At 39.0% G+C, this 24697-nt stretch overlaps 1 protein-coding gene across 1 annotated transcript; it reads left to right on the top strand.

Moving 5' to 3' along the window:
• The first annotated feature begins 1395 nt into the window (after nt 1-1395).
• On the top strand, nt 1396-23876 carry LOC114350682 (TBC domain-containing protein kinase-like protein). The gene is made up of 19 exons (XM_028301579.1): nt 1396-1690; nt 1894-2146; nt 2528-2744; nt 3001-3263; nt 3506-3749; nt 4396-4557; nt 6062-6217; nt 6550-6774; nt 6842-7104; nt 7348-7591; nt 8867-9028; nt 9464-9641; nt 10829-11035; nt 11282-11469; nt 11724-11807; nt 11979-12103; nt 12783-12954; nt 14827-15011; nt 22205-23876. Exons 1-18 carry the CDS (start codon nt 1492-1494, stop codon nt 14971-14973), a joined length of 3489 nt encoding a protein of 1162 aa, XP_028157380.1. The 5' UTR covers nt 1396-1491; the 3' UTR covers nt 14974-15011; nt 22205-23876.
• Nucleotides 23877-24697: the final 821 nt, after the last annotated feature.

The raw sequence follows: 24697 nt of genomic DNA, 5'->3' as shown, positions 1-24697 counted from the left end.
ACGATGGCTGATCAAAAGTGCAAGACAATGAATTAATTTTTCCTTTTTCCCTGCAATTTCTTAAAATTTTCATACTTTTAAACTAGTTTGTTGAACTTTAATCTTTATTTCTTTTGATAGCCCAACTATCCCTTGTGATAATGATCGCTTGGTAGCGCATCCAGCATCTCCCTGCTTACCTTTATGAGGATTGAGGTCGTCGGTCCACTTTGTAGGTGGACGTCCTACGATGCGCTTTCCGGTACGTAGCCTCCCTTGTGATAAGGAAAAAATCTAGATTGAAAAGTATCATCATTTGTAGAAATGGCATGAGAAAAAGTAATCTCAGGTGGCAATTTTCTAAAAATGCACAAAAACGTAAAAATCTTGAAGACGGTGATATTTTTACTGGGGTCAAAATTGGACGTTAGGGAGACCATGGCGAGGCCTATCGATGGTTACAGGGTTATCCATTGGTTTTGGGACACCCTGTATATTTATATGGTTTATGGTTTAAGATATTTATTTTCTCAAAAGATTACAAAAATCACTTACAGAGAAAATACAATTTAACAAAAATATTAATTACGTAAACGCGCGAACACAAAAGTGGGTACATATAAAAACATTCACACGTCGAACATTCAACGCGTCTGCTGATAGAGTTCGACGCAGGCGCTAAGGCCGCATTTATTGCAATTATAACGTCACAAAATTGCAGATTTGAGATTATTTGGTGTACCTGTATTTGTTAACTTTTCGTGATATTATGATCTGTTTTAGAAAAAATGACGGGACCTTTAAAATTGGTTAAGAAGTTGAGTCATTACATTGATTGACACAAAATAAATCATTTAATTTTACTCAATCAGTTTCATCCAGTTAACTTGAGTTACATTACTCGAGTACATAATTGCCAATCGAATTGACTCGAGATGTGTTATATCCATGAAGCTATAGCTTCATGTGCTCGGTTAGCGAAAGCACCCGGAAAGCTGCAGTCCGCGAGGAATGGCGCCGTATTACGAGGAACATCACTCTGAATCGTGATTCAATTTGATGACCACGACCACTCTGACAAGAGTGTACCGACTGAGAAGAAGAATAGCTTCATGGTTATATTCGAGCTGATCCGAGCTAGCACATCACTAACCTCAGTAATTTTTTTTTATTCGATAACCTTTTGCAGGAAAAGGCAAAGGAAGCATTATGCTTTACAACCAAGTTTTAAATTTTTATTTGTATTAATATCTATTATTATCTTTGCTTGCTGCAAAAGAATCGAACCAAAAATAATTAATGACGTTGACGTTGTCAGTGTCATTGTTACGATCAAAACATTCATTTTTATTTTTTCTACTTGTTAAAATCGAATTAGAATATTTAGAATACAAACACCAACAAACACCCCTGAAAAATAATAGGTAAATAATAGTATTACAAAATATTAACTACAACCAACTGTGTTAATCTGTTTGTACATTTACAATCAGTCAAAAAGTAGTGCCCAATATGCCGGATGAAAACGAGGATGATTACAAGTTCGCTGCGTGTACCTTCTTCGCGAAGAACCACCCGGGTGAGACGTGCGGCAGTAACGGGCTGCCTCTCACGCCTAGTTCCGTGACGATACTGGGCAGGGCGCAGCGCCTGCTACACTTGGAACACCCCAATTTGTGCACTTACCTGGATGTTATCAGGGGCAAACATGGTAAGCTTTAAAACAATTTATCTACGGTCCGATGTGGGCGTTTCAATTGCCTATTCGATACCCCGGTATACATAATTTCACATAGGACATTTTTGGATGTTAGATAAGATAAATATAAAATATAAAAAGAGAATAAAAGTATTGTGCGTTCACAAAATTGTTAGATATTTTACTATACTGATTTAGATGAACTTAACTTTCAGAGAGAATCATTGTTGTAGCAGAAGTCATTGGAAAATCCCTGGTTGAAGTAAAATCTAAGTTTTCTTTTGGAGAAATTACAAATATTGGTCTGCAAATAGCAAATGCCTTGAAGTTCCTGCATGAACAAGATATCACCCACAGGACCCTTTCTGCAGACAATATCCTGTTGGACAGTAACGGTAGAGTGAAACTGTTTAACTACGGATTGTACTTTATGACCAAAAGTGGGAAGGAAGTGTCATTTCCATTGGGGTATGTTGTTTGAACTATATTCAGAGTAATAAAATTATTAACGAATTGTTTTCTTATTTAATAATTGCCTAAGAACTAAGTAATAACATTAATTAAATACTCTCATGTAAGTGAATTGGCTTTTGTTGTTTAATTGTATTGCTACATATATGCGAAAACATGTAAATGATGTATAGTTTCTTAAGCAGTGTTATTAATCTGTTATTGTTTCAATGTTTTCCGAACAAAATAAAATAAAATACAACACCAAAAGCGCAATTTTCCATTCTGCAGCTAATAACTATATTTACGCTTAGTTCAAGACAAAAATAAAATATTATTATCAGCCCTTTACCATGTATTTTTCTTATAGCAAAACTAATTTTCTTTATCCCTTTTCAGGCTCCCAAGATATCTCAGTCCAGAAACAATATTAGGTGGTGGAGGGCCGTCTGCTGATGTGTGGACGTTTGGCATTATACTATTAGAGCTGTGTGTTGGCAAGCTGTGGCAGAACCTTAAGCCAGGACCCATATTGCGAAGGATACTTACTTTGGTTCATGCTGGCAACCCAGCAGAAAGGATTGCTAGGGAACACGATTATCATGAGGTTTATAAAGTAAGTGATATGCTATTCTAAGGTTAATAGTTATGCTTCATTAAAGAACATAAATAAAGCATATTAGAATATTATGTCAAGCCAAACATCTCTCTAATTCTTGGATAAAGATTATGTGTGGTTAAAGCAAATAATCACAATATGAAATGAGAGACAAAGTTAACAATACATTTAATAGAACTTTACTTTTAATCTCTTTAAAACTCTAAATAAATAAATTTTTTATCATAGCTTTTTTTGTAATAAATCATTACAGCAAGTACCAGATTCATTGAAGAACATTATAGAGAAATGCCTCAAGATATACCCAAGTGAGAGGGCGACATTTGCTGAACTCGCAACGGATTTGTCTCAAGTTGACAATAAGCAGTTGGCCGAGTTAAAGAAGCCCCGAGGCTTGATGGGATGCAAGCTCCAACTACTGTATCATCTGTGGCAGTTGACAGGCGGAGACATTCAGGCGGAGTTGAAGAAAAATTGTCTGATCAAAAACAGCCCTCCCATTTTGTCTATGCCCATGTAAGTTTATTAAATTTTACTGGCTACTGTTTAATATAAACAAGGTGTCAAGTACTTATTATGAGTTGTAAAGTCCGGTCGCCGAGCTGATAGAATTTCGTCCAATGACCCCAAGCTACCCATCCTTATCGCTCGCGCGTATTTATATTGCTGTCGCGACTGTGCGACGGGCTGCCGCAGTGAGTGTGCGAGCGCGACAGCAATATAATTACGCGTGAAATAAATATTTATTATTTCCACAGAGCAATCCTACTTGATGGATGTACCATAGGAGGAAAGACTGGCGCCTTATTCGACAGGCGTATAGCCAAGTACAGCTTGAACCTGCTAAAACTACGGCTCATACATATCTCTCCTCATGACTTCTACCCTTTGATGCATGAGCGCAAGAAAGACAATGATGCTGTAGCTCTACCAAAGATCATCAGAGAGAGAGACACGGAGTACCAGTTCTATAGGCTGTTGTGGTTTCAGAGGCTTTTGCATGTAAGTGTTATTATGTTTGACTGGTTATTTATCTGTCTCTGTACTGTCTCAGTGTAAATTATTCATACAAATCATAAAACTGAAGTATGACTTACAACAAAAATAGTACTTAAACAATCATTAAGTACATCGCATATTTTATAGCTACAACCCAATCAAGCTAACTGCGCACCTCGCTAGAATGCGACACTCTCACCTGAGCGTCGATGTGACGTCACGGCTGCCAGATGCGCATTTAACTCGACCGGGACAATGAAACAAGATATCATTTCAATTCTGATTGTTTTGAGTAAAACCGTAATTCCCCGTAGCTTATTTTTATTGAGGATGTCTGATGTCTGCATATTTTTGTAATAGTAGCATATTACGACGTGTACTGAAAGGCCCAGAACAGATGGTGAAACGCAACTGCAACGAAACTACAACTTTTGATGATTCTTATGAATGAAACTGAAACTGAAAGTTTCAAACTGGTCGCGTCATGTGTGGTCTCTCAACGGACGCTATGGCAGAAACTTAGATGGAACTCAAAAGTAACTAGCAGTTGCAGTTTCGTTGTAGTTGCGTTTCACCGTCTGTTCTGGGCCAAAGAGAAACTTCACGGAAAATGTCCTAAGAAGGATGAAATATCCTTTGCCTTTTTCAGGGCTACCCGCACACAGCTCAATACATCAGGGCAGAGGCAGAGATAGACATACCACCGCTAGTGCGAGGGGACGTGTGGGCTGCCTTATTGGGGGTCGTTGGAGACATTGAGGAGCAGTACGAGAGGATCGACAAGGAAACGCCGACGCCGACTGATAGACAGGTTTGGTGAAATAGCGATAATAATCGACTAAAGACAGGTCGCCGAGCAGGTAGAATTTCGTCGTAGGATGGGTAGCTTGGGGGTCATTGGACGAAATTCTATCTGCTCGACGACCGGACTTTAGCACTGTCATCTCATATTGGCTTCATAAAGAATAGCTTTGTGCGGATTTCTTACGAGGTTATATTTGGTTTTTGGGACCTCTTTTATTTATAAACATAGTATACGATACGCAATATGAATACAAATGAATCTGCAAGCTAAAATAATAACTGCTAATAAAGTAGGTACTTCTGATAATCTGTGAAAGAATCAGGATTTTTTTTAGAGGCCAGACGTGCTTTAGGTGCAAGCAACTTGTGCCTTGTAATTATTCGTTTATAACTGTTATAAAAGTTTTTCTTATTCTCCATTATATTTTCGCTTGTGTCCATTCAGATAGACGTGGACATTCCCCGCTGTCACCAGTACTGCTGGTTACTAAGCGGAGCGGCGGGCCACCGCGCGTTGAAACGTCTACTGAAGGCCTGGCTACTCACACACCCGCAATATGTANTATTAAATCATGTATTTCCTCCGCCATTTTCCGTAGTTTGGCACCTCACGTCACATTATTTTACCGTTAAGTCAGTCCTATAGCTTCGGCGCAGTGCCGATCACTGACGTTTGTCAATAAAATGGTGCTTGACTCTTGAGACAGGCTAAATTACACCATATTGTTAATGACATTGAGCATACATTTTTTTAAATAACTTCGCGTAGTAAAACTTCTGTACGTAGTACTTATTATTATTCTGTGCTAGCAGTTGCAGTTTCGTTGCAGTTGCGTTTCACCGTCTGTTCTGGGCCAAAGAGAAACTTCACGGAAAATGTCCTAAAAGGGTGAAATATCCTTTGTCTTTTTCAGGGCTACCCGCACACAGCTCAATACATCAGGGCAGAGGCAGAGATAGACATACCACCGCTAGTGCGAGGGGACGTGTGGGCCGCCTTATTGGGGGTCGTTGGAGACATTGATGAGCAGTACGAGAGGATCGACAAGGAAACGCCGACGCCGACTGATAGACAGGTTTGGTTACTGTTATAGAAATCTATTAAACCTATTAAAACAATGAAGAAATAAATGAAGCCTGTTAAAACAATTAAACCTTTTCTAGGATTAAGTCCGATTTCAATTCAAATTCTACTGGCCTTGTCGGCGGATTTATAATTAAATTATTTTTTAACATTTGTCAACTAATTTGAGACCGAATGTCCTAAATTAGGACACAACTACTCTCAACGATTACTTGATTCTTTTAGGGAAGTTTGGCTTTAGATCTGTTAAACTAATGCCCGTTTTCACCATCAATCCCTAATTTTAAGTGACCCCTATGAAAACAAAATACCTGTTAAGTGTTACCATAGGGGTCGCTTAAAAATTAGGGATTGATGGTTAAAACGGGTATAAGTGTTACATATTTTTTGTGCATCCTCCAATTTCTTTTTGTGTATCTCCGTCCAGATAGACGTCGACATCCCCCGCTGCCACCAGTATTGTTGGCTTTTGAGCGGAGCGGCGGGCCACCGCGCGTTGAAACGTCTTCTGAAGGCCTGGCTGCTCACACACCCGCAATATGTGTACTGGCAAGGCTTGGACTCACTCACGGCACCATTNTTGGTACCAGAGATTTATTATCTCTTTCCAACGTTCTGAGAAGGTACAATAAAGGCGTTAAGTATTTGAAAGCACTCAACAAGTACAAAATAGGAGTCTACTTTGAAAAGCCAGGTCTAGCCAATGCACTACTGAATAATAAAACCTTCTTAAGTGATAATCAGTTCAAAGCCAGCATTCCAGCTTCATCCACCGAAACCACGGGGATAATTCGAAATGTGCCTATAAAGTACAATAACAAAAAAATCTTTACCATGTTGAGCAGTAGCAAGAAGATTATCAGCGTTCGCAGATTCTTCCGCAAAGACACCACAACTGAAGGTTTCTCCCGTCAGCCCACAGGGACAGTCGCCATCACTTTTGCGGCGACGACCCTGCCAGACTTCGTGGAGCTGGGCGGCTGGAGGCACAGCATCACCCAGTACATCCCTCCAGTTAAGCAATGTTACCGCTGCCAGAGGTATGGTCACATTTCCAAGTATTGTAAGAACGAGGAACGGTGCTCAATTTGCAGTAATGGACACAATTATAAAGATTGTCCAACTCCTAAAGAAAATGCAGTATGTTCTCATTGCAAAGGAAACCATAATTTTTTATCATAGCTTTTTTTGTAATAAATCATTACAGCAAGTACCAGATTCATTGAAGAACATTATAGAGAAATGCCTCAAGATATACCCAAGTGAGAGGGCGACATTTGCTGAACTTGCAACGGATTTGTCTCAAGTTGACAACAAGCAGTTGGCCGAGTTGAAGAAGCCCCGAGGCCTGATGGGATGCAAGCTGCAACTACTGTATCATCTGTGGCAGTTGACAGGCGGAGACATTCAGGCGGAGTTGAAGAAAAATTGTCTGATCAAAAACAGTCCTCCCATTTTGTCTATGCCCATGTAAGTTTATTAAATTTTACTGGCTACTGTTTAATATAAACAAGGTGTCAAGTACTTATTATGAGTTGTAAAGTCCGGTCGCCGAGCAGATAGAATTTCGTCTGACCTCAAGCTACCCATCCCGCTCGCGCGTATTTGTATTGCTGTCGCGACTGTGCGACTGTGCGACTGGCTGCCGCAGTGAGTGTGCGAGCGCGACAGCAATATAATTACGCGTGAAATAAATATTTATTATTTCCACAGAGCTATCCTACTTGATGGCTGTACCATAGGAGGAAAGACTGGCGCCTTATTCGACAGGCGTATAGCCAAGTACAGCTTGAACCTGCTAAAACTGCGGCTCATACATATCTCTCCTCACGACTTCTACCCTTTGATGCATGAGCGCAAGAAAGACAATGATGCTGTAGCTCTTCCAAAAATCATCAGGGAGAGAGACACGGAGTACCAGTTCTATAGGCTGTTGTGGTTTCAGAGGCTTTTGCATGTAAGTGTTATTATGTTATTATTATGTTTGACTGGTTATTTATCTGTCTCTGTACTGTCTCAGTGTAAATATTCATACAAATCATAAAACTGAAGTATGACTTACAACAATGTCTAATATCAGTCTATGGGCGACGGTAATCACTTACCATCATGTGATCCGTCTGCTCGTTTGCCTCCTGTCACATAAAAATTATATAAAAACAAAAATAGTACTTAAACAATCATTTAGTAGATCGCATATTTTATAGCTACAACCCAATCAAGCTAACTGCGCATCTTGCTAGAATGCGACACTTTCACCTGAGCGTCGATGTGACGTCACGGCTGCCAGATGCGCATTCAACTCGACCGGGACAATGAAACAAAAGATGTCATTTCAACTTTGATTGTTTTGAGTAAAACCGTAATTCCCCGTAGCTAATTTATTGAGGATGTCTGATGTCTGCATATTTTTGTAATAGTAGCATATTACGACGTGTACTGAAAGGCCCAGAACAGATGGTGAAACGCAACTGCAACGAAACTACAACTTTCTGATGATTCTTATGAATGAAACTGAAACTGAAAGTTTCAAACTGGTCGCGTCATGTGTGGTCTATAACGGACGCTATGGCAGAAACTTAGATGCAACTCAAAAGTAACTAGCAGCAGGCCTGTTCATCTCCGCGAGTTTACATCGAAAACAAAACACGCACGATGGCCCACCTACAGGATACTATTCGACAAGGCCTCACATACGAGCGAACATTGACTCACGCACGCGTATTCTTGTGTATGATGGAAGAAAATAAAGAAAATGGTGTACTAAATACTGTGCAGTATTTAACTGCCTAAATAATAATAAAACACAGAATGTACTTTTTTAAGTTGCCTCATGACACTGAGAGGTAAATAAGTAGTTAATATTATTCATGATAATTCATATTAAATCATGTATTTCCTCCGCCATTTTCCGTAGTTTGGCACCTCACGTCACATTATTTTACCGTTAAGTCAGTCCTATAGCTTCGGCGCAGTGCCGATCACTGACGTTTGTCAATAAAATGGTGCTTGACTCTTGAGACAGGCTAAATTACACCATATTGTTAATGACATTGAGCATACATTTTTTTAAATAACTTCGCGTAGTAAAACTTCTGTACGTAGTACTTATTATTATTCTGTGCTAGCAGTTGCAGTTTCGTTGCAGTTGCGTTTCACCGTCTGTTCTGGGCCAAAGAGAAACTTCACGGAAAATGTCCTAAAAGGGTGAAATATCCTTTGTCTTTTTCAGGGCTACCCGCACACAGCTCAATACATCAGGGCAGAGGCAGAGATAGACATACCACCGCTAGTGCGAGGGGACGTGTGGGCCGCCTTATTGGGGGTCGTTGGAGACATTGATGAGCAGTACGAGAGGATCGACAAGGAAACGCCGACGCCGACTGATAGACAGGTTTGGTTACTGTTATAGAAATCTATTAAACCTATTAAAACAATGAAGAAATAAATGAAGCCTGTTAAAACAATTAAACCTTTTCTAGGATTAAGTCCGATTTCAATTCAAATTCTACTGGCCTTGTCGGCGGATTTATAATTAAATTATTTTTTAACATTTGTCAACTAATTTGAGACCGAATGTCCTAAATTAGGACACAACTACTCTCAACGATTACTTGATTCTTTTAGGGAAGTTTGGCTTTAGATCTGTTAAACTAATGCCCGTTTTCACCATCAATCCCTAATTTTAAGTGACCCCTATGAAAACAAAATACCTGTTAAGTGTTACCATAGGGGTCGCTTAAAAATTAGGGATTGATGGTTAAAACGGGTATAAGTGTTACATATTTTTTGTGCATCCTCCAATTTCTTTTTGTGTATCTCCGTCCAGATAGACGTCGACATCCCCCGCTGCCACCAGTATTGTTGGCTTTTGAGCGGAGCGGCGGGCCACCGCGCGTTGAAACGTCTTCTGAAGGCCTGGCTGCTCACACACCCGCAATATGTGTACTGGCAAGGCTTGGACTCACTCACGGCACCATTCCTGTACTTGAACTTTTGTAACGAAGGTAAGACTCCTGCTGGTAGGTCTTTAGACCCCCTGTTACTACCAGTACTGCTGGTTACTAAGCGGAGCGGCGGGACACCGCGCGTTGAAACGTCTACTGAAGGCCTGGCTACTCACAAACCCGCAATATGTGTACTGGCAAGGCTTGGACTCGCTCACCGCACCTTTCCTGTACTTGAACTTTTGTAACGAAGGTAAGACTGTTGTGTGTAGTCTATAGATCCCCTGTTGCCACCAGTACTGCTGGTTACTAAGCGGAGCAGCGGGCCACCGCGCGTTGAAACGTCTACTGAAGGCCTGGCTACTCACACACCCGCAATATGTGTACCGGCAAGGCTTGGACTCACTCACTGCACCATTCCTGTACTTGAACTTTTGCAACGAAGGTAAGACTGCTGTGTGTAGTTCTGTAAACCCCTGTTGCTACCAGTACTGCTGGTTACTAAGCGGAGCGGCGGGCCACCGCGCGTTGAAACGTCTTCTGAAGGCCTGGCTGCTCACACACCCGCAATATGTATACTGGCAAGGCCTGGATTCACTCACTGCACCATTCCTGTACTTGAACTTTTGTAACGAAGGTGAGACTATGTTTGAGTCCATAGACATTACTGCTGCTTCAAAGCGGCCAGTTAAAAACTTGACTGCTTACACTAGTACTGCGGCTAGCACGGCTGCTAAAGGACGTAGCTGTGGCGTAGAATAGGACCACCACCACTCTTCCCGTGCAACGTAGGGACAAATATGCGAACATCAGGCCAGAAGGGTAGGGAATGTAGACTTTATCCTTCATTCGTCTCTAGTAAATTGAAAAGAGTCGTGTTCCTACAATGGAGAAATGTAACCTGATGGCGATGACTATAGTCTGGTCTGTGAGCACGTAGAATTTTGTCCAATGACCCCAAGCTACCCATCCTTATCGCTCGCGCGGAATTATATTGCTGTCGCGACTGTGCGACGGGCGCCCGCAGTGAGTGTGCGAGCGCGACAGCAACATAGTTACGCAGACCGGGCTTTACAAAACATTTCTGTTTGATTTTAATATAATCATAGAATTCAAATTCAATTCAAAATTATTTATTGTGAAACATAGGTGTTTACAGATAAAAATATTACATTGTGATAGTCTCACTATGTTTCCAATAGAAATCCAATACATTTAATATGATTTTAATAAGTTAGTTTTTACAGCGCGCGCCTTCGCCTGCCTCAAAGCGTTCGTGCCAAAGTTCCTTCACAAGTTCTTCCTGAAGGACAACAGCGCGGTCATCAAGGAGTACTTGGCAAAGTTCTGGCAAATGGCGGCCTTCCACGAGCCGGTGCTCGCATCGCATCTCCACGAGATCAATTTCGTGCCAGAACTCTTCGCTATACCTTGGTTCTTGACTATGTTTTCACGTGAGTATGATTATCTATTAGTCTTTATTTCTTTAGTTCCATTATCATTGAAGAATATTGTTAATGAATATTCAATTTTGATCTAATTTGCATACTAAAAAATTTTGGTCCTTCGAGCCGGATAAATGACAGTAATCACATCAAATTTAATAGTTTGAAATTAAAGTATCTCTTAATCATTTTAATGCTGAATTACATCTCATCCCCTCAATTATATGAGTACTAATTACTAAAATGTAATTTCAGATGTGTTCCCGTTGCACAAAATAGTGCACTTGTGGGACGCTTTGTTAGTGGAAGGTCCATCCTTGCCCTTGTTTATGGGAGTAGGGATCCTCAGGCAGTTGCGAGACACGCTACTAAGCTCAGGGTTCAACGAGTGCATATTACTGTTCTCTGATTTGCCGGAAATTGATATAGGGGAGTGTGTCAAGGTGAGTTTTAAATGAAGAATATTTTTATACTCTTTTGCTTTCGAGTGGCTGTCGAGTTGGTACCTTTAATCTGTCTAAGTCTTATCCCAAAAATCAGCTAAAAGACTCTTTCTCTCTTTCATTTTTCAAAGTAATTAATGGAAAATCAACATCATATTCCGAAATACGAGTATTATAGTCTTAAGTTGAGTGAAGTGTAAGTGATCAACGTGATGAAATTATTACCATTTATAATGTTTTTTTTTTGTTGGCAGGAATCAATTGAAATGTGCCGAAGTTCACCAAGAAGTATCAGCTATAGAAGGTTTACAAATGAGCCAGTTGTGAAAGACCTTATGGTAAGTAATCTGTCGAAGTGAAGTGTGAAGTTAAATATTAATATTTCAACTACTGCCAGCGGGTTGGCACATACATATGAACAAGTCTCTTTTCTATGTACTATAATTATGTGAGGGATATTTGGCTGATCTTTGCTGGGACAAATTATTCAAATCAAGCATTTTTTTTAGGATATAGTGGAAATTCCAATGGAAGTCCTGTTCACCGAAATATGTCCACGGATTAGCCTCTCAGATTTCTTTTCACTGGTATGCCAAGAGAAGTGTTGCGTCATCGATATACGATCGAATTTGCTGTAAGTATTATATCAATTCGATATTAATTTTAAACTGTGTAATTCTATTTTTGTTCAGATGGAAAAGCTATGTATAATTCTGAAAAAGACTAAATCCAAATCTGTACAAAGAGTACATACAAATGTTGCACCGTCCACCCACAGATTGCGGGCATTCAACACTGGTAATACAATGTAACCCAATCTATTATTGTCGCTCTTCTAAAGCCTGGTCCGTGAGCACGTAGAATTTTGTCCAATGACCCCATAATTACGCGCGAGCGATAAGGATGGGTAGCTTGGGGTCATTGGACAAAATTCTACGTGCTCACGGACCAGGCTTTATAAGTTTCTTTTTTCATCTGAACCTAGCCTTATTCATATTCAACAGTCACTTAGGCCCAGAACTGATGTTGAAACGCAACTGAACTGCAACGAAACTGCAACTTTCTGATGATTCTTATGAATGAAACTGAAACTGAAAGTTTCAAACTGGTCGCGTCATGTGTGGTCTCTCAACGGACGCTATGGCAGAAACTTAGATGCAACTCAAAAGTAACTAGCAGTTGCAGCTTCGTTGCAGTTGCGTTTCACCGTCTGTTCTGGGCCTTAAACAGTATTGTATTTTTTTTATTCATAACAACACTTGCACTGTTTTTATTAAATTAAACTAAACACAATTCTAATTTCCCAACTATAGTTACGACAAAAGCTGCATAGAGGGCAGCATAAACGTCCCGTACAGTGGGGTGCACCTCGGCCAACTCGAGTTGCGTTCCCTCGGGCTGCATCCTCAGAGGGTCATTCAGGAATCCATGAAACTGAAGAAAACTGTCGTCGTGGCGTCGGCTGAAGACGAAACTGCTCAACTGGTATGTTTTAAACCCTTTAGGCCCAGTTTCCACTAAGGCGGAGCGAAGCGGAAAAATGTTTTGAATAACTGATCAGATTTCATTCTTTCAATAATTTCACTAAATCTAAATGAAATGATTGGTTGTTCAAAACATTTCTCCGCTCCGCTCCACCTTGGTGGAAACTGGGCCTTACTTCCTTCTAAAGGGCACAATGTATTGAAAATTTTCATCGCTTTTCGACCTTTTGACAATTTATGATAAGGTTCAATTTGTAGTGGCAACATGGAGCCCTTTAAAGGTTTAGCCCTTTTAAATTGGTCAATTATGACGTCCCTATAACAATTGAGAAAGTAAAATCAGAAACAATAGAAATTGTGAAAAAGACTAAAATAACACTCGCAGCTAAAAGCTGCATTATCTGTTTTTTTAAGTGCATTTTCCCAGGTAGGAATTGAACCCCGAGACTTAAAAAAACACCCTGTTTAATGTCACTTTATGAATAAAATTCTAATCCTAAACCATAAGTATTACGTAGACCTTACTTTACATACCTATGTATGTTAGGACAAATAGCATTTTAAATAAAACCTAAACATTTATCCTTATCATTTACGTAAAAGTACCTACGCGTCATCGCTGGTAACAACAGAAAAAGTGTTTTCAAAAGAAAATAAGGTCATGTAAGGGACATTTACACATTTATCAACTGAAATAATAGTGAAATGACGTTTGAAATAAACTTAGGCAAGTGAAGGTTGAATGCTACTTACCTATTTTGTTTATTTTAACATTTTAATTTAAGTATCATAAAATATCGTCCTCTCGATAAACAGTTATGTATTTAAGTAAGAAGAAAAAAAAGCCCGAAAATTATTAGAACCAGTAAATATTTATTTATTGCTGTCATAAAAATGTATCGAGGAAAGTTTGGTTACATTATTATGACTGTTCAAAACACACGGCGAAACACAAACGTGACAAAATATCATCTTTGATTACTTTTTAATAGTGCCCTTTAAAAAACCACACATCGTACCCGATTTAGAACGCGTGTAAATAGGTTTTCATTAAGATTAGGACCTTTTGAGTTACAATCAAGTTATCGGATCCCGCATTACTGCATCTCGCAATATCCCGTTTACACCGTAAAAAATATGCAGGAAGAAGCTGCTAGTGAGAACACTTCATCATCATCATCATTTAAGCCACAGGACGTCCACTGCTGAACATAGGCCTCCCCCAATGACTTCCACATCGCACGGTTGGTAGCGGCCTGCATCCAGCGCCTTCCCGCTACCTTTATCAGGTCGTCGGTCCACCTTGTGGGTGGACGTCCCACGCTGCGTTTACCGGTACGTGGCCTCCATATTAAACATAATAATATTATGAATCTAAATAGGTACTGGCCAAATTTAATGACAAAACCGAATTCCAAATTCCATCGCATTGGTTATTTGCGGGAAACGGGATGTTCGTGTTTGAGAATGTTTAGTACCTGCACAACTAAAAACAGTAACTGCAAAACACGGGATGTCTCTGTGGGAAAGATCCCTAAGGCTGGGTTGCACTATCATACTTTGACTGTAACAAACGTCAAAAATCTGCCAAACTCCATACAAAAATCACCGGTTATAGATGACCCACGCTGAACTGTCCCACCAAACTCAATGACAGGGGGGCGCTACCATCGTTCAACTATATGGTTTCCAACATGGCAAAAATCGAATCGAAATCCGGTATTGACGGTGGCGCCCCGCTGTCAATGTCATGGATAGGACAGTTCAGTATATTGGAACTTTATCGTTATAGTTACGGTCAAAGTTTGGTAGTGCAACTCAGCCTTAGTGTACCGAATGTCGAACAGAGCCACCAACGGTAATTTTGTTTCAGTTTAGCGACTACTTAGTGAAGTGCGGGGTGGGCCGCGTGTGCATACTGCACGGCGGCGTCCACGCACTGCAGTCGCACGTGCCTTCTCTCTTCACCACGCCTCAGCCAGTCGCGAGGGGCAACCGCGGACACACGGACAAAACGTAAAACGGTTAGAGATTAGGTACAGTCAGTCAACGTCAAATATATTGGTCATCACAAAAGTCGGCCCACCTACGTTTTACAGGAAAACTCGTTTCTACCGACACAATCATGGTGCCCCAACAATATTGGTGTTATTTGAAAGCCCAATAAATATCCTTAAACATAAACGATTATAAACGATTAACATTATACAATAAATGTGACGTCTTGAAATAAGACCTCACTTTGGGCTCACCTCTGGGATCAATTAGACCAATTTTTATGGTTATAAAACCAAATAATGATCTCACGTGTCCTCTTTAACAGATGGATAGCGATTAATCCCAACTTAACAGTTTTATAGCCATAAAAGTTGGCTCAAGCGTAACTACCAATTTTTTGAAAAAGTGACTCTGGATTCTTCTACATACACATTTTTGGGGTAAAAACCTTTCCTTTAATGAAATGAAGTTTAGAACTAGGCTTTTAATGGTGCCAATATTGGTGGGAAGTGGGGATGCATACGTTTGAAAGTGCTTGTCGCGGGAGGGTCGATTTTTGTGATGACCAGTGTATTTCGTGACACCCATGGGCAAAAAGTTGATGACACAACCTTATTCCAATTGTAACAAAGACGCGTTATAACTCTTTGGCTACTTTGGGAGTTACTACCTTATTAAACCTGCGAAATGGCTCTAGAAGGCACTTGGGATGTGTAGCATAGTTTCCTTAAAAAATTTTTTTAGTCCGTCAATTTTAATATCAAAAACAAATAATTACAAAGTTATGGTGCGTTGAAGTTCCGCGCGACGTCACAAAGTGCTGCATTTTTAAGCACTCATTGACGTCACGGGCCTCATCCTAAGAACTTTGGCGCGCTTGATCTCTTTAAATTTTCATTAGATTGAAAAAATGAAAAATACGTGTCAAGTATTTTTTGATAAGTTAAATGACGGACTAATTAAAGCTCTTGCTTTTTTACCCAGGAAACATCCCTATTGCCCTCATGCCTTATAATAATAGTATGACTTATAACAGTCGTATATGATGAGACCACCAATCAATTGACATGTCTTTTATGAAAAACTTTTGCTGTTAAAACGTGCCTTCCCACATATACTTTTATTTATAGCATAGGAACCTATGACGTCACTTCTATGCTAACTCAATTTACTTGAAAAGTAATTTGGCTTGCGAAAAGTTTTTAGTAAGAAATTCATCAGCATGATTAAACGTTTTGAATTGCAATTTTGCTATGTGGATATTTTACACCAAAATGGAGCAGTTTTGTTCGCGTCATTATTGGTTTGCTCCTTTTTTTTCAAGAGTATTATTTATTTATACTTTAATGCCAAAATTTTAACATAAGGCGAACCTAATACCATAAGGCAGGGGTTCTCTAACTTATTTGAGACGAGCCCCCTTTCGACCATACAAAAAAATCCGCCTTGGTTGTATCGAGCAGCCTGGAATGCATTCTCTCGGCGGTCGCCGGTTTTTTATACTTAAAAACACAGATGGCCCGCGACCTTTGCACCTCCTCTGGGGGGCGCGCCTCCCACTTTGGGAACCAGTGCCATAAGGCATTCTCGACCAGTTTACCTTCGGGTTATGCAGAAAAATTAGTTTGGCGGTATAACAAAAAAGCAATTTGTATCCCGTTAACCTCTCGTGGTAAGCTTATGATTGTGTCACCAGTGGGTTCACCACAAGAGTCGAGCGGTCGTTGAGTCTTTGAAACTAACATATATTTATTTTTTTATCTTCCTCGACTATCTAAGTAGGTACCGCTCAGTGTCATTGATGATTTTCCGTTTATTAAGAAAATTAGCGATAAATGTTATCATGTCGCTTTGATAAATGTAATTTATTGATATTATAGAAACACTACTATAAATAACAATGACTAAGTTCTTGAATTGAAATGAAAATAATAAGTAATAATATTTTGTTCTAAATTAAAGGTGATATGCATTACTGGATATTACGCCCAATTCCTTTAGATAAGTCGGTTTTGAACTAACTGAAAAATTGAGTTTTTAGTTGCTTTGATTAAAATCAAGAAAAAGAAATAGTCAAGTCGGTATCGGTCATATAAAATCTATGGTAAAAAAATCCATGACTTGGGACTTGAATGGTGGTTTCATTACTCAAATTCAAATTGCTATCATAAAGTTCAGGCTGGCATTGAAAACTGCTTCTGATGGATTCTTTCATTTACTTTGTGTCACAAGGCAGGTAATTAGGTATTATTCCTCGCTAAAAATGTGGGACAGATCTGTAATGCAAAAATACAAATTGTGCAATACTTTTTATAGCAAAATTAATTCATCACATACTCATAATTTTGTAAAATTATAAGAAATAATAGAGTTAAGTTATACTTACATTATTTAAAAATGTTTATTTCTGTAAAGTTTATTTTATTTTATGCAAATAAATATATAATTAATCTTAAACTCAGGATTTGTTATTAATTTTATACAAAAAATTAAATTCTCAAATTGGAAACACTATAGTTGCGTAAGAAAATAATCTTTTCCTGAATAATAAATAGGCATAATTAAAATGTGGGTACTTTTTCCATAAGAAACCTTTAAAATCATGAGCATAGCAGTTAGCAGAATATGTTAAAAAGGGTTAAAAGAAACTTACGAGCATAATAATATATTGCTTATTTTAGAAGATTACAAAAGGTTATGGGTTATATCAATGTTTTTCAACCTTTTTCATGACGCGACCCCCGGGGCCCTAGCATGAAAAAATATTCTGCGACCGTCCGACTGTTCGCTTTCAATGACTTACTAGTTTACTGTAAATGAACCTTAAGTTAAAAGTAGGTAGGCTGTGTTCGTTTGTTTCAGCTAATGCCATAGCTACTGTATTTTTAATAGTTTGTGCCTAGCCTAATTGTGAAGTACCTACCTACCGAGGTAATAGAAATTCGCCTGCGCCACAAGTAAACAGGCAAGCAACTAATTTAATTATAATAAGGTCTTATTGACTCATTAGTTTTAACTAGCATTGTAATTAATTACTGGTATGACAGTTTAATTACAGGCGTGCTTATAACAAGATTAAAGCCAACTAGCTGTTAAGTCTAAATCGGCGGTACAAAGAAAGGCGAGTTCCCACAGTTGCGTCTGGTTTGTTATAGACNCCTCCTTAAGCGTTCACTATGTTCGAAGTGTTTACAGTAGACGCCCGTTCCCGTTCCCAAGGCCATCTTTACAGTGGCGGCGTAGGCAGACTTGCTATGCAGATGCGCCAGTGAGTACTTATCTGTGCGACATGTGTCACCCTCTGATGCTTGGCACCCGCCCCGCCTTAAAGTGAAGCGCGGCGGAAGGAAACTTGCCCCCCCTCCCCCTGCTACCACAGGGGGGGCTCCCGATGTCTACCGACGGAAATCCACTCAGGAGCACCCAAAGAAACACTGTTGCAAAAATGAGCCTTCTATACCAAAGTGGAGGGGTCTCCATACAAATCATTGCACTAAATTCCCTACTATATCTACTAAAATTTAATTTCAGATGTGTTCCCGTTGCACAAAATAGTGCACTTATGGGACGCTTTGTTAGTGGAAGGTCCATCCTTGCCCTTGTTTATGGGAGTAGGGATCCTCAGGCAGTTGCGAGACACGCTACTAAGCTCAGGGTTTAACGAGTGCATATTACTGTTCTCTGATTTGCCGGAAATTGATATAGGGGAGTGTGTCAAGGTGAGTTTTAAATGAAGAATATTTTTATACTCTTTTGCTTTCGAGTGACTGTCGAGTTGGTACCTTACAATAGTGTCTGAGTTTCTTGCGCTGCTTTTTCTCAGTACTGGCCCATTTATTGTCCTGATGCAGTGGTAGGGTTAATACTTGGACGTGTAAAAGTGCTTTTTTAAGGCCTATTTACAGAAATAAATGAGTTTTATGAGTTTTTTTTTATCTGTCTAAGTTTTATCCTAAAATCAGCTAAAAGACTCTTTCTCTCTTTCATTTTTCAAAGTAAGTAATGGAAAATCAACATCATATTCCGAAATACGACTATTATAGTCTTAAGTTGAGTGAAGTGTAAGTGATCAACATGATGAAATTATTACCATTTCTGTTTTTTTTGTTGGCAGGAATCCATTGAAATGTGCCGAAGTTCACCAAGAAGTATCAGCTATAGAAGGTTTACAAATGAGCCAGTTGTGAAGGACCCTATGGTAAGTAATATCTTTCGAAGTGAAGTGTGAAGTTAAATATTAATATTTCAACTACTGCCAGCGGGTTGGCACCTACATATGAACAAGTCTCTTTTCTTTCTACTATAATTATGTGAGGGATATTTGGCTGATCTTTGCTGGGACAAATGATTCAATTAAGCATTTTTTTAGGATATAGTGGAAATTCCAATGGAAGTCCTGTTCACCGAAATATGTCCAAGGATTAGCCTCTCAGATTTCTTTTCACTGGTGTGCCAAGAGAAGTGTTGCGTCATCGACATACGGTCAAATTTGCTGTGAGTATTCTTATATCGCTACAATATTTATTATGTACTGTAGTAGATAGTACTTTTTCGGTTGGAGAAGCTATGTACTATAATACTGAAAGGTTCTGTAGACCTACAGCTGTAATGAGCCATACAAATGTTGCATTACCCACCCACAGTTTGTGAGCATTTAACACTATTGATAATGCAAGAAAGCCCAATTAAAAAACTGTCGTTATTTTTCAGAATTTCTTTTTGGGCGTAAAAGAGCTCTTTTAGCATTACTTCAGATCCGAATCCGTGAAAATACAATCCGGAATTTAGTTGTAAAACTATTTGTACTTGTTTACGCACTAGATCCGATTTTCGTCATCCGATTTTTAGTCACTTTTCTAGATCCGTATTTTGACGAATTTGGATCGAACGTAATGCGATACTCGCTCGCTCTTAGAACATACGAGTAGGTCTAGACAAAGTGCAAATTATAATCGCAAACCAGTCGAAAAGTGGTCGAAAAGCCCCTTTTTTGTATGGAGTTTTGACGGATTCGATTTTCGATTCGATCAAAAAGTGCGTTTTGTCTAGGGGGGCTGTGTCCTTTTGAATTGAGCCTTTCACTATTTACTTATTAGTCATTGTTCTAATTTTTTTTAATTCGTAACTAGAATATACAAATAAAACTAAATACCTACTAATTTCAATTCCTAACTATAGTTACGACAAAAGCTGCATAGAGGGCAGCATAAACGTCCCGTACAGTGGGGTGCACCTCGGCCAACTCGAGTTGCGTTCCCTCGGGCTGCATCCTCAGAGGGTCATTCAGGAATCCATGAAACTTAAGAAGACTGTCGTCGTGGCGTCGGCTGAAGACGAGACCGCTCAGCTGGTATGTTTTAAAACCTACTAGCTTTCCGCCCGCGGCTTCGCCCGCGTTGAATTTCGTTTGTTAAATTTTCCTGAATTTTCTTTGCTATAAACCTCACGGAGCCCGAGACCTTTCCAACTAATGTATAACCGTGGAGTTATAGCGTCAGGAAGGAAAACCCGACTTATTTTTTTATAGTAGATAACCTTCTATATGGCACAGTATGTTGAAAAATTTTCATTGCTTCTCGACCTTATGATAAAAGAATGAGGTTCAAATTGTGGTGGTAATATGAAGCCCTTTAAAAGGGGTCAAGTGTTGTTATAGCACTACTATTTAGGGCGATTTGTTCAAATATGACGTCACGAGAAAGTAGGTAAAAAAGACGAAAGTTGAGAAAATTAGCTAAACCAGAGATTATATATTGTGAAAAATTCTAAAATGAGACTCGCAGCTAAAAGCGGCATTATTATAACGGAACTGAACCCCGAGACTTAAAAACACCCTGTTTAATGTCACTGTATGAATAAATTTCTAATCCTAAACCATAAGTATTAGACCTTATTTTACTTACCTATGCCTGTTAGAACAAATACCTAGCATTTTAAATAAAACCTAAACATTTATCCTTATCATTTACGTAAAAGTACCTACATACCTACGCGTCATCGCTGGTAACAACAGAAAAAGTGTTTTCAAAAGAAAATAAGGTCATGTAAGGGACATTTATACATTTATCAACTGAAATAATAGTGAAATGACGTTTGAAATAAACTTAGGCAAGTGAAGGTTGAATGCTACTTATTTTGTTTATTTTAAATTTCTAATTTAAGTACATATCATAAAATATCGCCCTCTCGATAAACAGTTATGTATTAAAGTAAGAAGAAAAAAAAGCCCGAAAATTATTAAAACCAGTAAATATTTATTTATTGCTGTCATAAAAATGTATCGAGGAAAGTTTGGTTAGATTATTATGTTCAAAACACACGGCGAAACACAAACGTGTCAAAATATCATCTTTGATTACTTTTTAATAGTGCCCTTTAAAAAACCACACATCATACCCGATTTAGAAGGCATATAAATAGGTTTTCATTAAGATTAGGACCTTTTGAGTTACAATCAAGTTATCGGATCCCGCATTACTGCATCTCGCAATATCCCGTTTACACCGTAAAAAAATGCAGGAAGCTGCTAGTGAGAACACTTCTATTAAACATTATAATATGAATCTGAATACTGGCCCAGTTTAGTGACAAAACCGAATTCCAAATTCCATCGGATTGGTTATTTGCGAGAAACGGGATGTTCGTGTTCGAGAATGTTTAGTACCTGCACAACTAAAAACAGTAACTGCAAAACACGGGATGTCTCTGTGGGAAAGTTCCCTAAGGCTGGGTTGCACTATCATACTTTGACTGTAACAAACGTCAAAAGTCTGTCAAACTGCATACAAAAATCACCGGTTATAGATGACCCACGCTGAACTGTCCCACCAAACTCAATGACAGGGGGGCGCTACCATCGTTCAACTATATGGTTTCCAACATGGCAAAAATCGAATCGAAATCCGGTATTGACGGTGGCGCCCCGCTGTCAATGTCATGGATAGGACAGTTCAGTATATTGGAACTATATCGTTATAGTTACGGTCAAAGTTTGGTGGTGCAACTCAGCTTTAGTGTACCGAATGTCGAACAGAGCCACCAACGGTAATTTTGTTTCAGTTCAGCGACTACTTAGTGAAATGCGGGGTGGGCCGCGTGTGCATACTGCACGGCGGCGTCCACGCACTGCAGTCGCACGTGCCTTCTCTCTTCACCACGCCTCAGCCAGTCGCGAGGGGCAACCGCGGACACACGGACAAAACGTAAAACGGTTAGAGATTAGGTACAGTCACTGTCAGTCAGCGTCAAATATTTCGTGACACCCATGGGAAAAAAGTTGATGACACAACCTAATTCCAATTGTAACAAAGACGCGTTCCAACTTTTTTACTACTTTGGGAGTTACTCTTTATTAAACCTGCGAAATGGCTCTAGAAGGCACTTGGGATGTGTAGCATAGTTTCCTAAAAAAATTTTTTTTGTCCGTCAATTTTATATCCAAAAATTTTGAACACGTATATTTTTAATTGTCAATCAAACAAATTATTACAAAGTTATGGTGCGTTGAAGTTCCGCGCGACGTCACAAAGTGCTGCACTTTTAAGCACTCTTGACACGGGCCTCATCTTAACAACTTTGGCGCGCTTGATCTCTTTAAATTTTCATTAGATTGAAAAAATGAAAAATACGTGTCAAGTATTTTTTGATAAGTTAAATGACGGACTAATTAAAGCTCTTGCTTTTTTACCCAGGAAACATCCCTATTGCCCTCATGCCTCATAATAATAGTATGACTTATAACAGTCGTGTGTGATGAGACCACCAATTAATTGACATGTCTTTTATGAAAAACTTTTGCTGTTAAAACGTGCCTTCCCACATAGACTTTTATGTATAGCATAGGAACCTATGACGTCACTTCCATGCTAATTCAATTTACTTGAAAAGTAATTTGGCTTGCAAAAAGTTTTTAGTAAGCAAATCATCAGCATGATTAAATGTTTTGAATTGGAATTTTGCTATGTGGATATTTTACACCAAAACGCGTTTGGAGCAGTTTTGTTCGCGTCATTATTGGTTTGCTCCTATTTTTGTTAAATAATATTATTTATTTATGTATACTTTAATGCCGAAATTTTAACATAAGGCGAACTTAATACCATAAGGCAGGGGTTCCTAACTTATTTGAGATGCGCCCCCTTTCGACCATACAAAAAAATCCGCCTGGGTTGTATCGAGCAGCCTGGAATGCATCTAATAAATACACCGATTGTCTGCGCCCTTTGCGCCTCCTCTGGGGGGCGCGCCTCCCACTTTGGGAACCAGTGCCATAAGGCATTCTCGACCAGTTTACCTTCGGGTTATGCAGAAAAATTAGTTTGGCGGTATAACAAAAAATCAATTTGTATCCCGTTAACCTCTCGTGGTAAGCTTATGATTGTGTTACCAGTGGGTTCACCACAAGAGGCGAGCGGTCGTAGTCTTTGAAACTAACATACATTTATTTTTTATCTTCCTTGACTATCTAAGTAGGTACCGCTCAGTGTCATTGATGATTTTCCGTTTATTTAGAAAATTAGCGATAAATGTTATCATGTCGCTTTGATAAATGTAATTTGTTGATATTATAGTAACACTACTATAAATAACAATGACTAAGTTCTTGAATTGAAATGAAAATAATGAGTAATAATATTTGTTCTAAATTAAAGGTGATATGCATTGCTGGATATTACGCCCAATTCCTTTAGATTAGGCGGTTTTGAACTAACTGAAAAATTGGGTTTTTGGTTGCTTTGATTAAAATCAAGAAATAGTCAATTGAAGTGTCGTCAAAAATCTATGGTAAACAAAACCAATGTCTTGGGACTTGATTGGTGGTGTCACTACACAAATTCAAATTGCTATCTTAGGCCGGCAATACACGGAGCGCTTGAAGCAGTCAGGGTCGACAGCTTCAAGCTGCGACTGCACAGTGAACTGCAGAATTCTATGGACGCACATACACGAACCGCTCGAGCAGTTGCAACTGATTCGGATGGTCGGCAGCACGGTGAATTTTCATCGTGCGGTCAAGCAGTCGCCAGCCATAAACTGACTCCTCGAGCTCTCGACAGCTCTCGCGCAGTTACCTCCGCCCACTTTCTTCATTCCAGGGCGCGCGTGCTTGTGATTTGTCGAGCAGTTAATACCAACTGCTCGAGCAGTTATCACTGGCAGCTTCATTGACTCTTGACTGCAAGAGCGGTCCGTGTATGTTGATCACTGACTAACTGCTCGAGCTGTCCGTGTATCGCCGGCCTTAAAATTCAGGCTGGCATTGAAAACTGCTTCTGATGGATTCTTCCATTTACTTTGTGACACAAGGCAGGTAATTTGTTATTATTCCTCACTAAAAATGTGGGACAGATCTGTAATGCAAAAATACAAATTGTGCAATAGTTTTTATAGTAAAACCTATTCATCACATACTCTGTAAATTTATAAGAAATAATAGATTTAAGTATACTTACATTATTTAAAAATATTTATTTCTGTATAGTTTATTTTATTTTATGCAAATAAATATATAATCAATCTTAAACTCAGGATTTGTTATTATATTAATTTTATACTAAAAATTAAATTCTAAAATTGGTAACACTAAAGTTGCGTAAGAAAATAATGCTATCTTTTCCTGAATAATAAATAGGCATAATTAAAATGTGGGTACTTTTTCCATAAGAAACCTTTAAAATCCTGAAGCATAGCAATTAGCAGAATATGTTAAAAAGGGTTAAAAGAATCTTAGCATTAATATTGCTTAA

This window comes from Ostrinia furnacalis, unplaced genomic scaffold (genome assembly GCF_004193835.3).
Source record: "Ostrinia furnacalis isolate ACB-3 unplaced genomic scaffold, ASM419383v2 OfSCF0954, whole genome shotgun sequence".
Taxonomy (NCBI): domain Eukaryota; kingdom Metazoa; phylum Arthropoda; class Insecta; order Lepidoptera; family Crambidae; genus Ostrinia; species Ostrinia furnacalis.
This window is presented reverse-complemented; position numbering and strand designations above follow the sequence as displayed.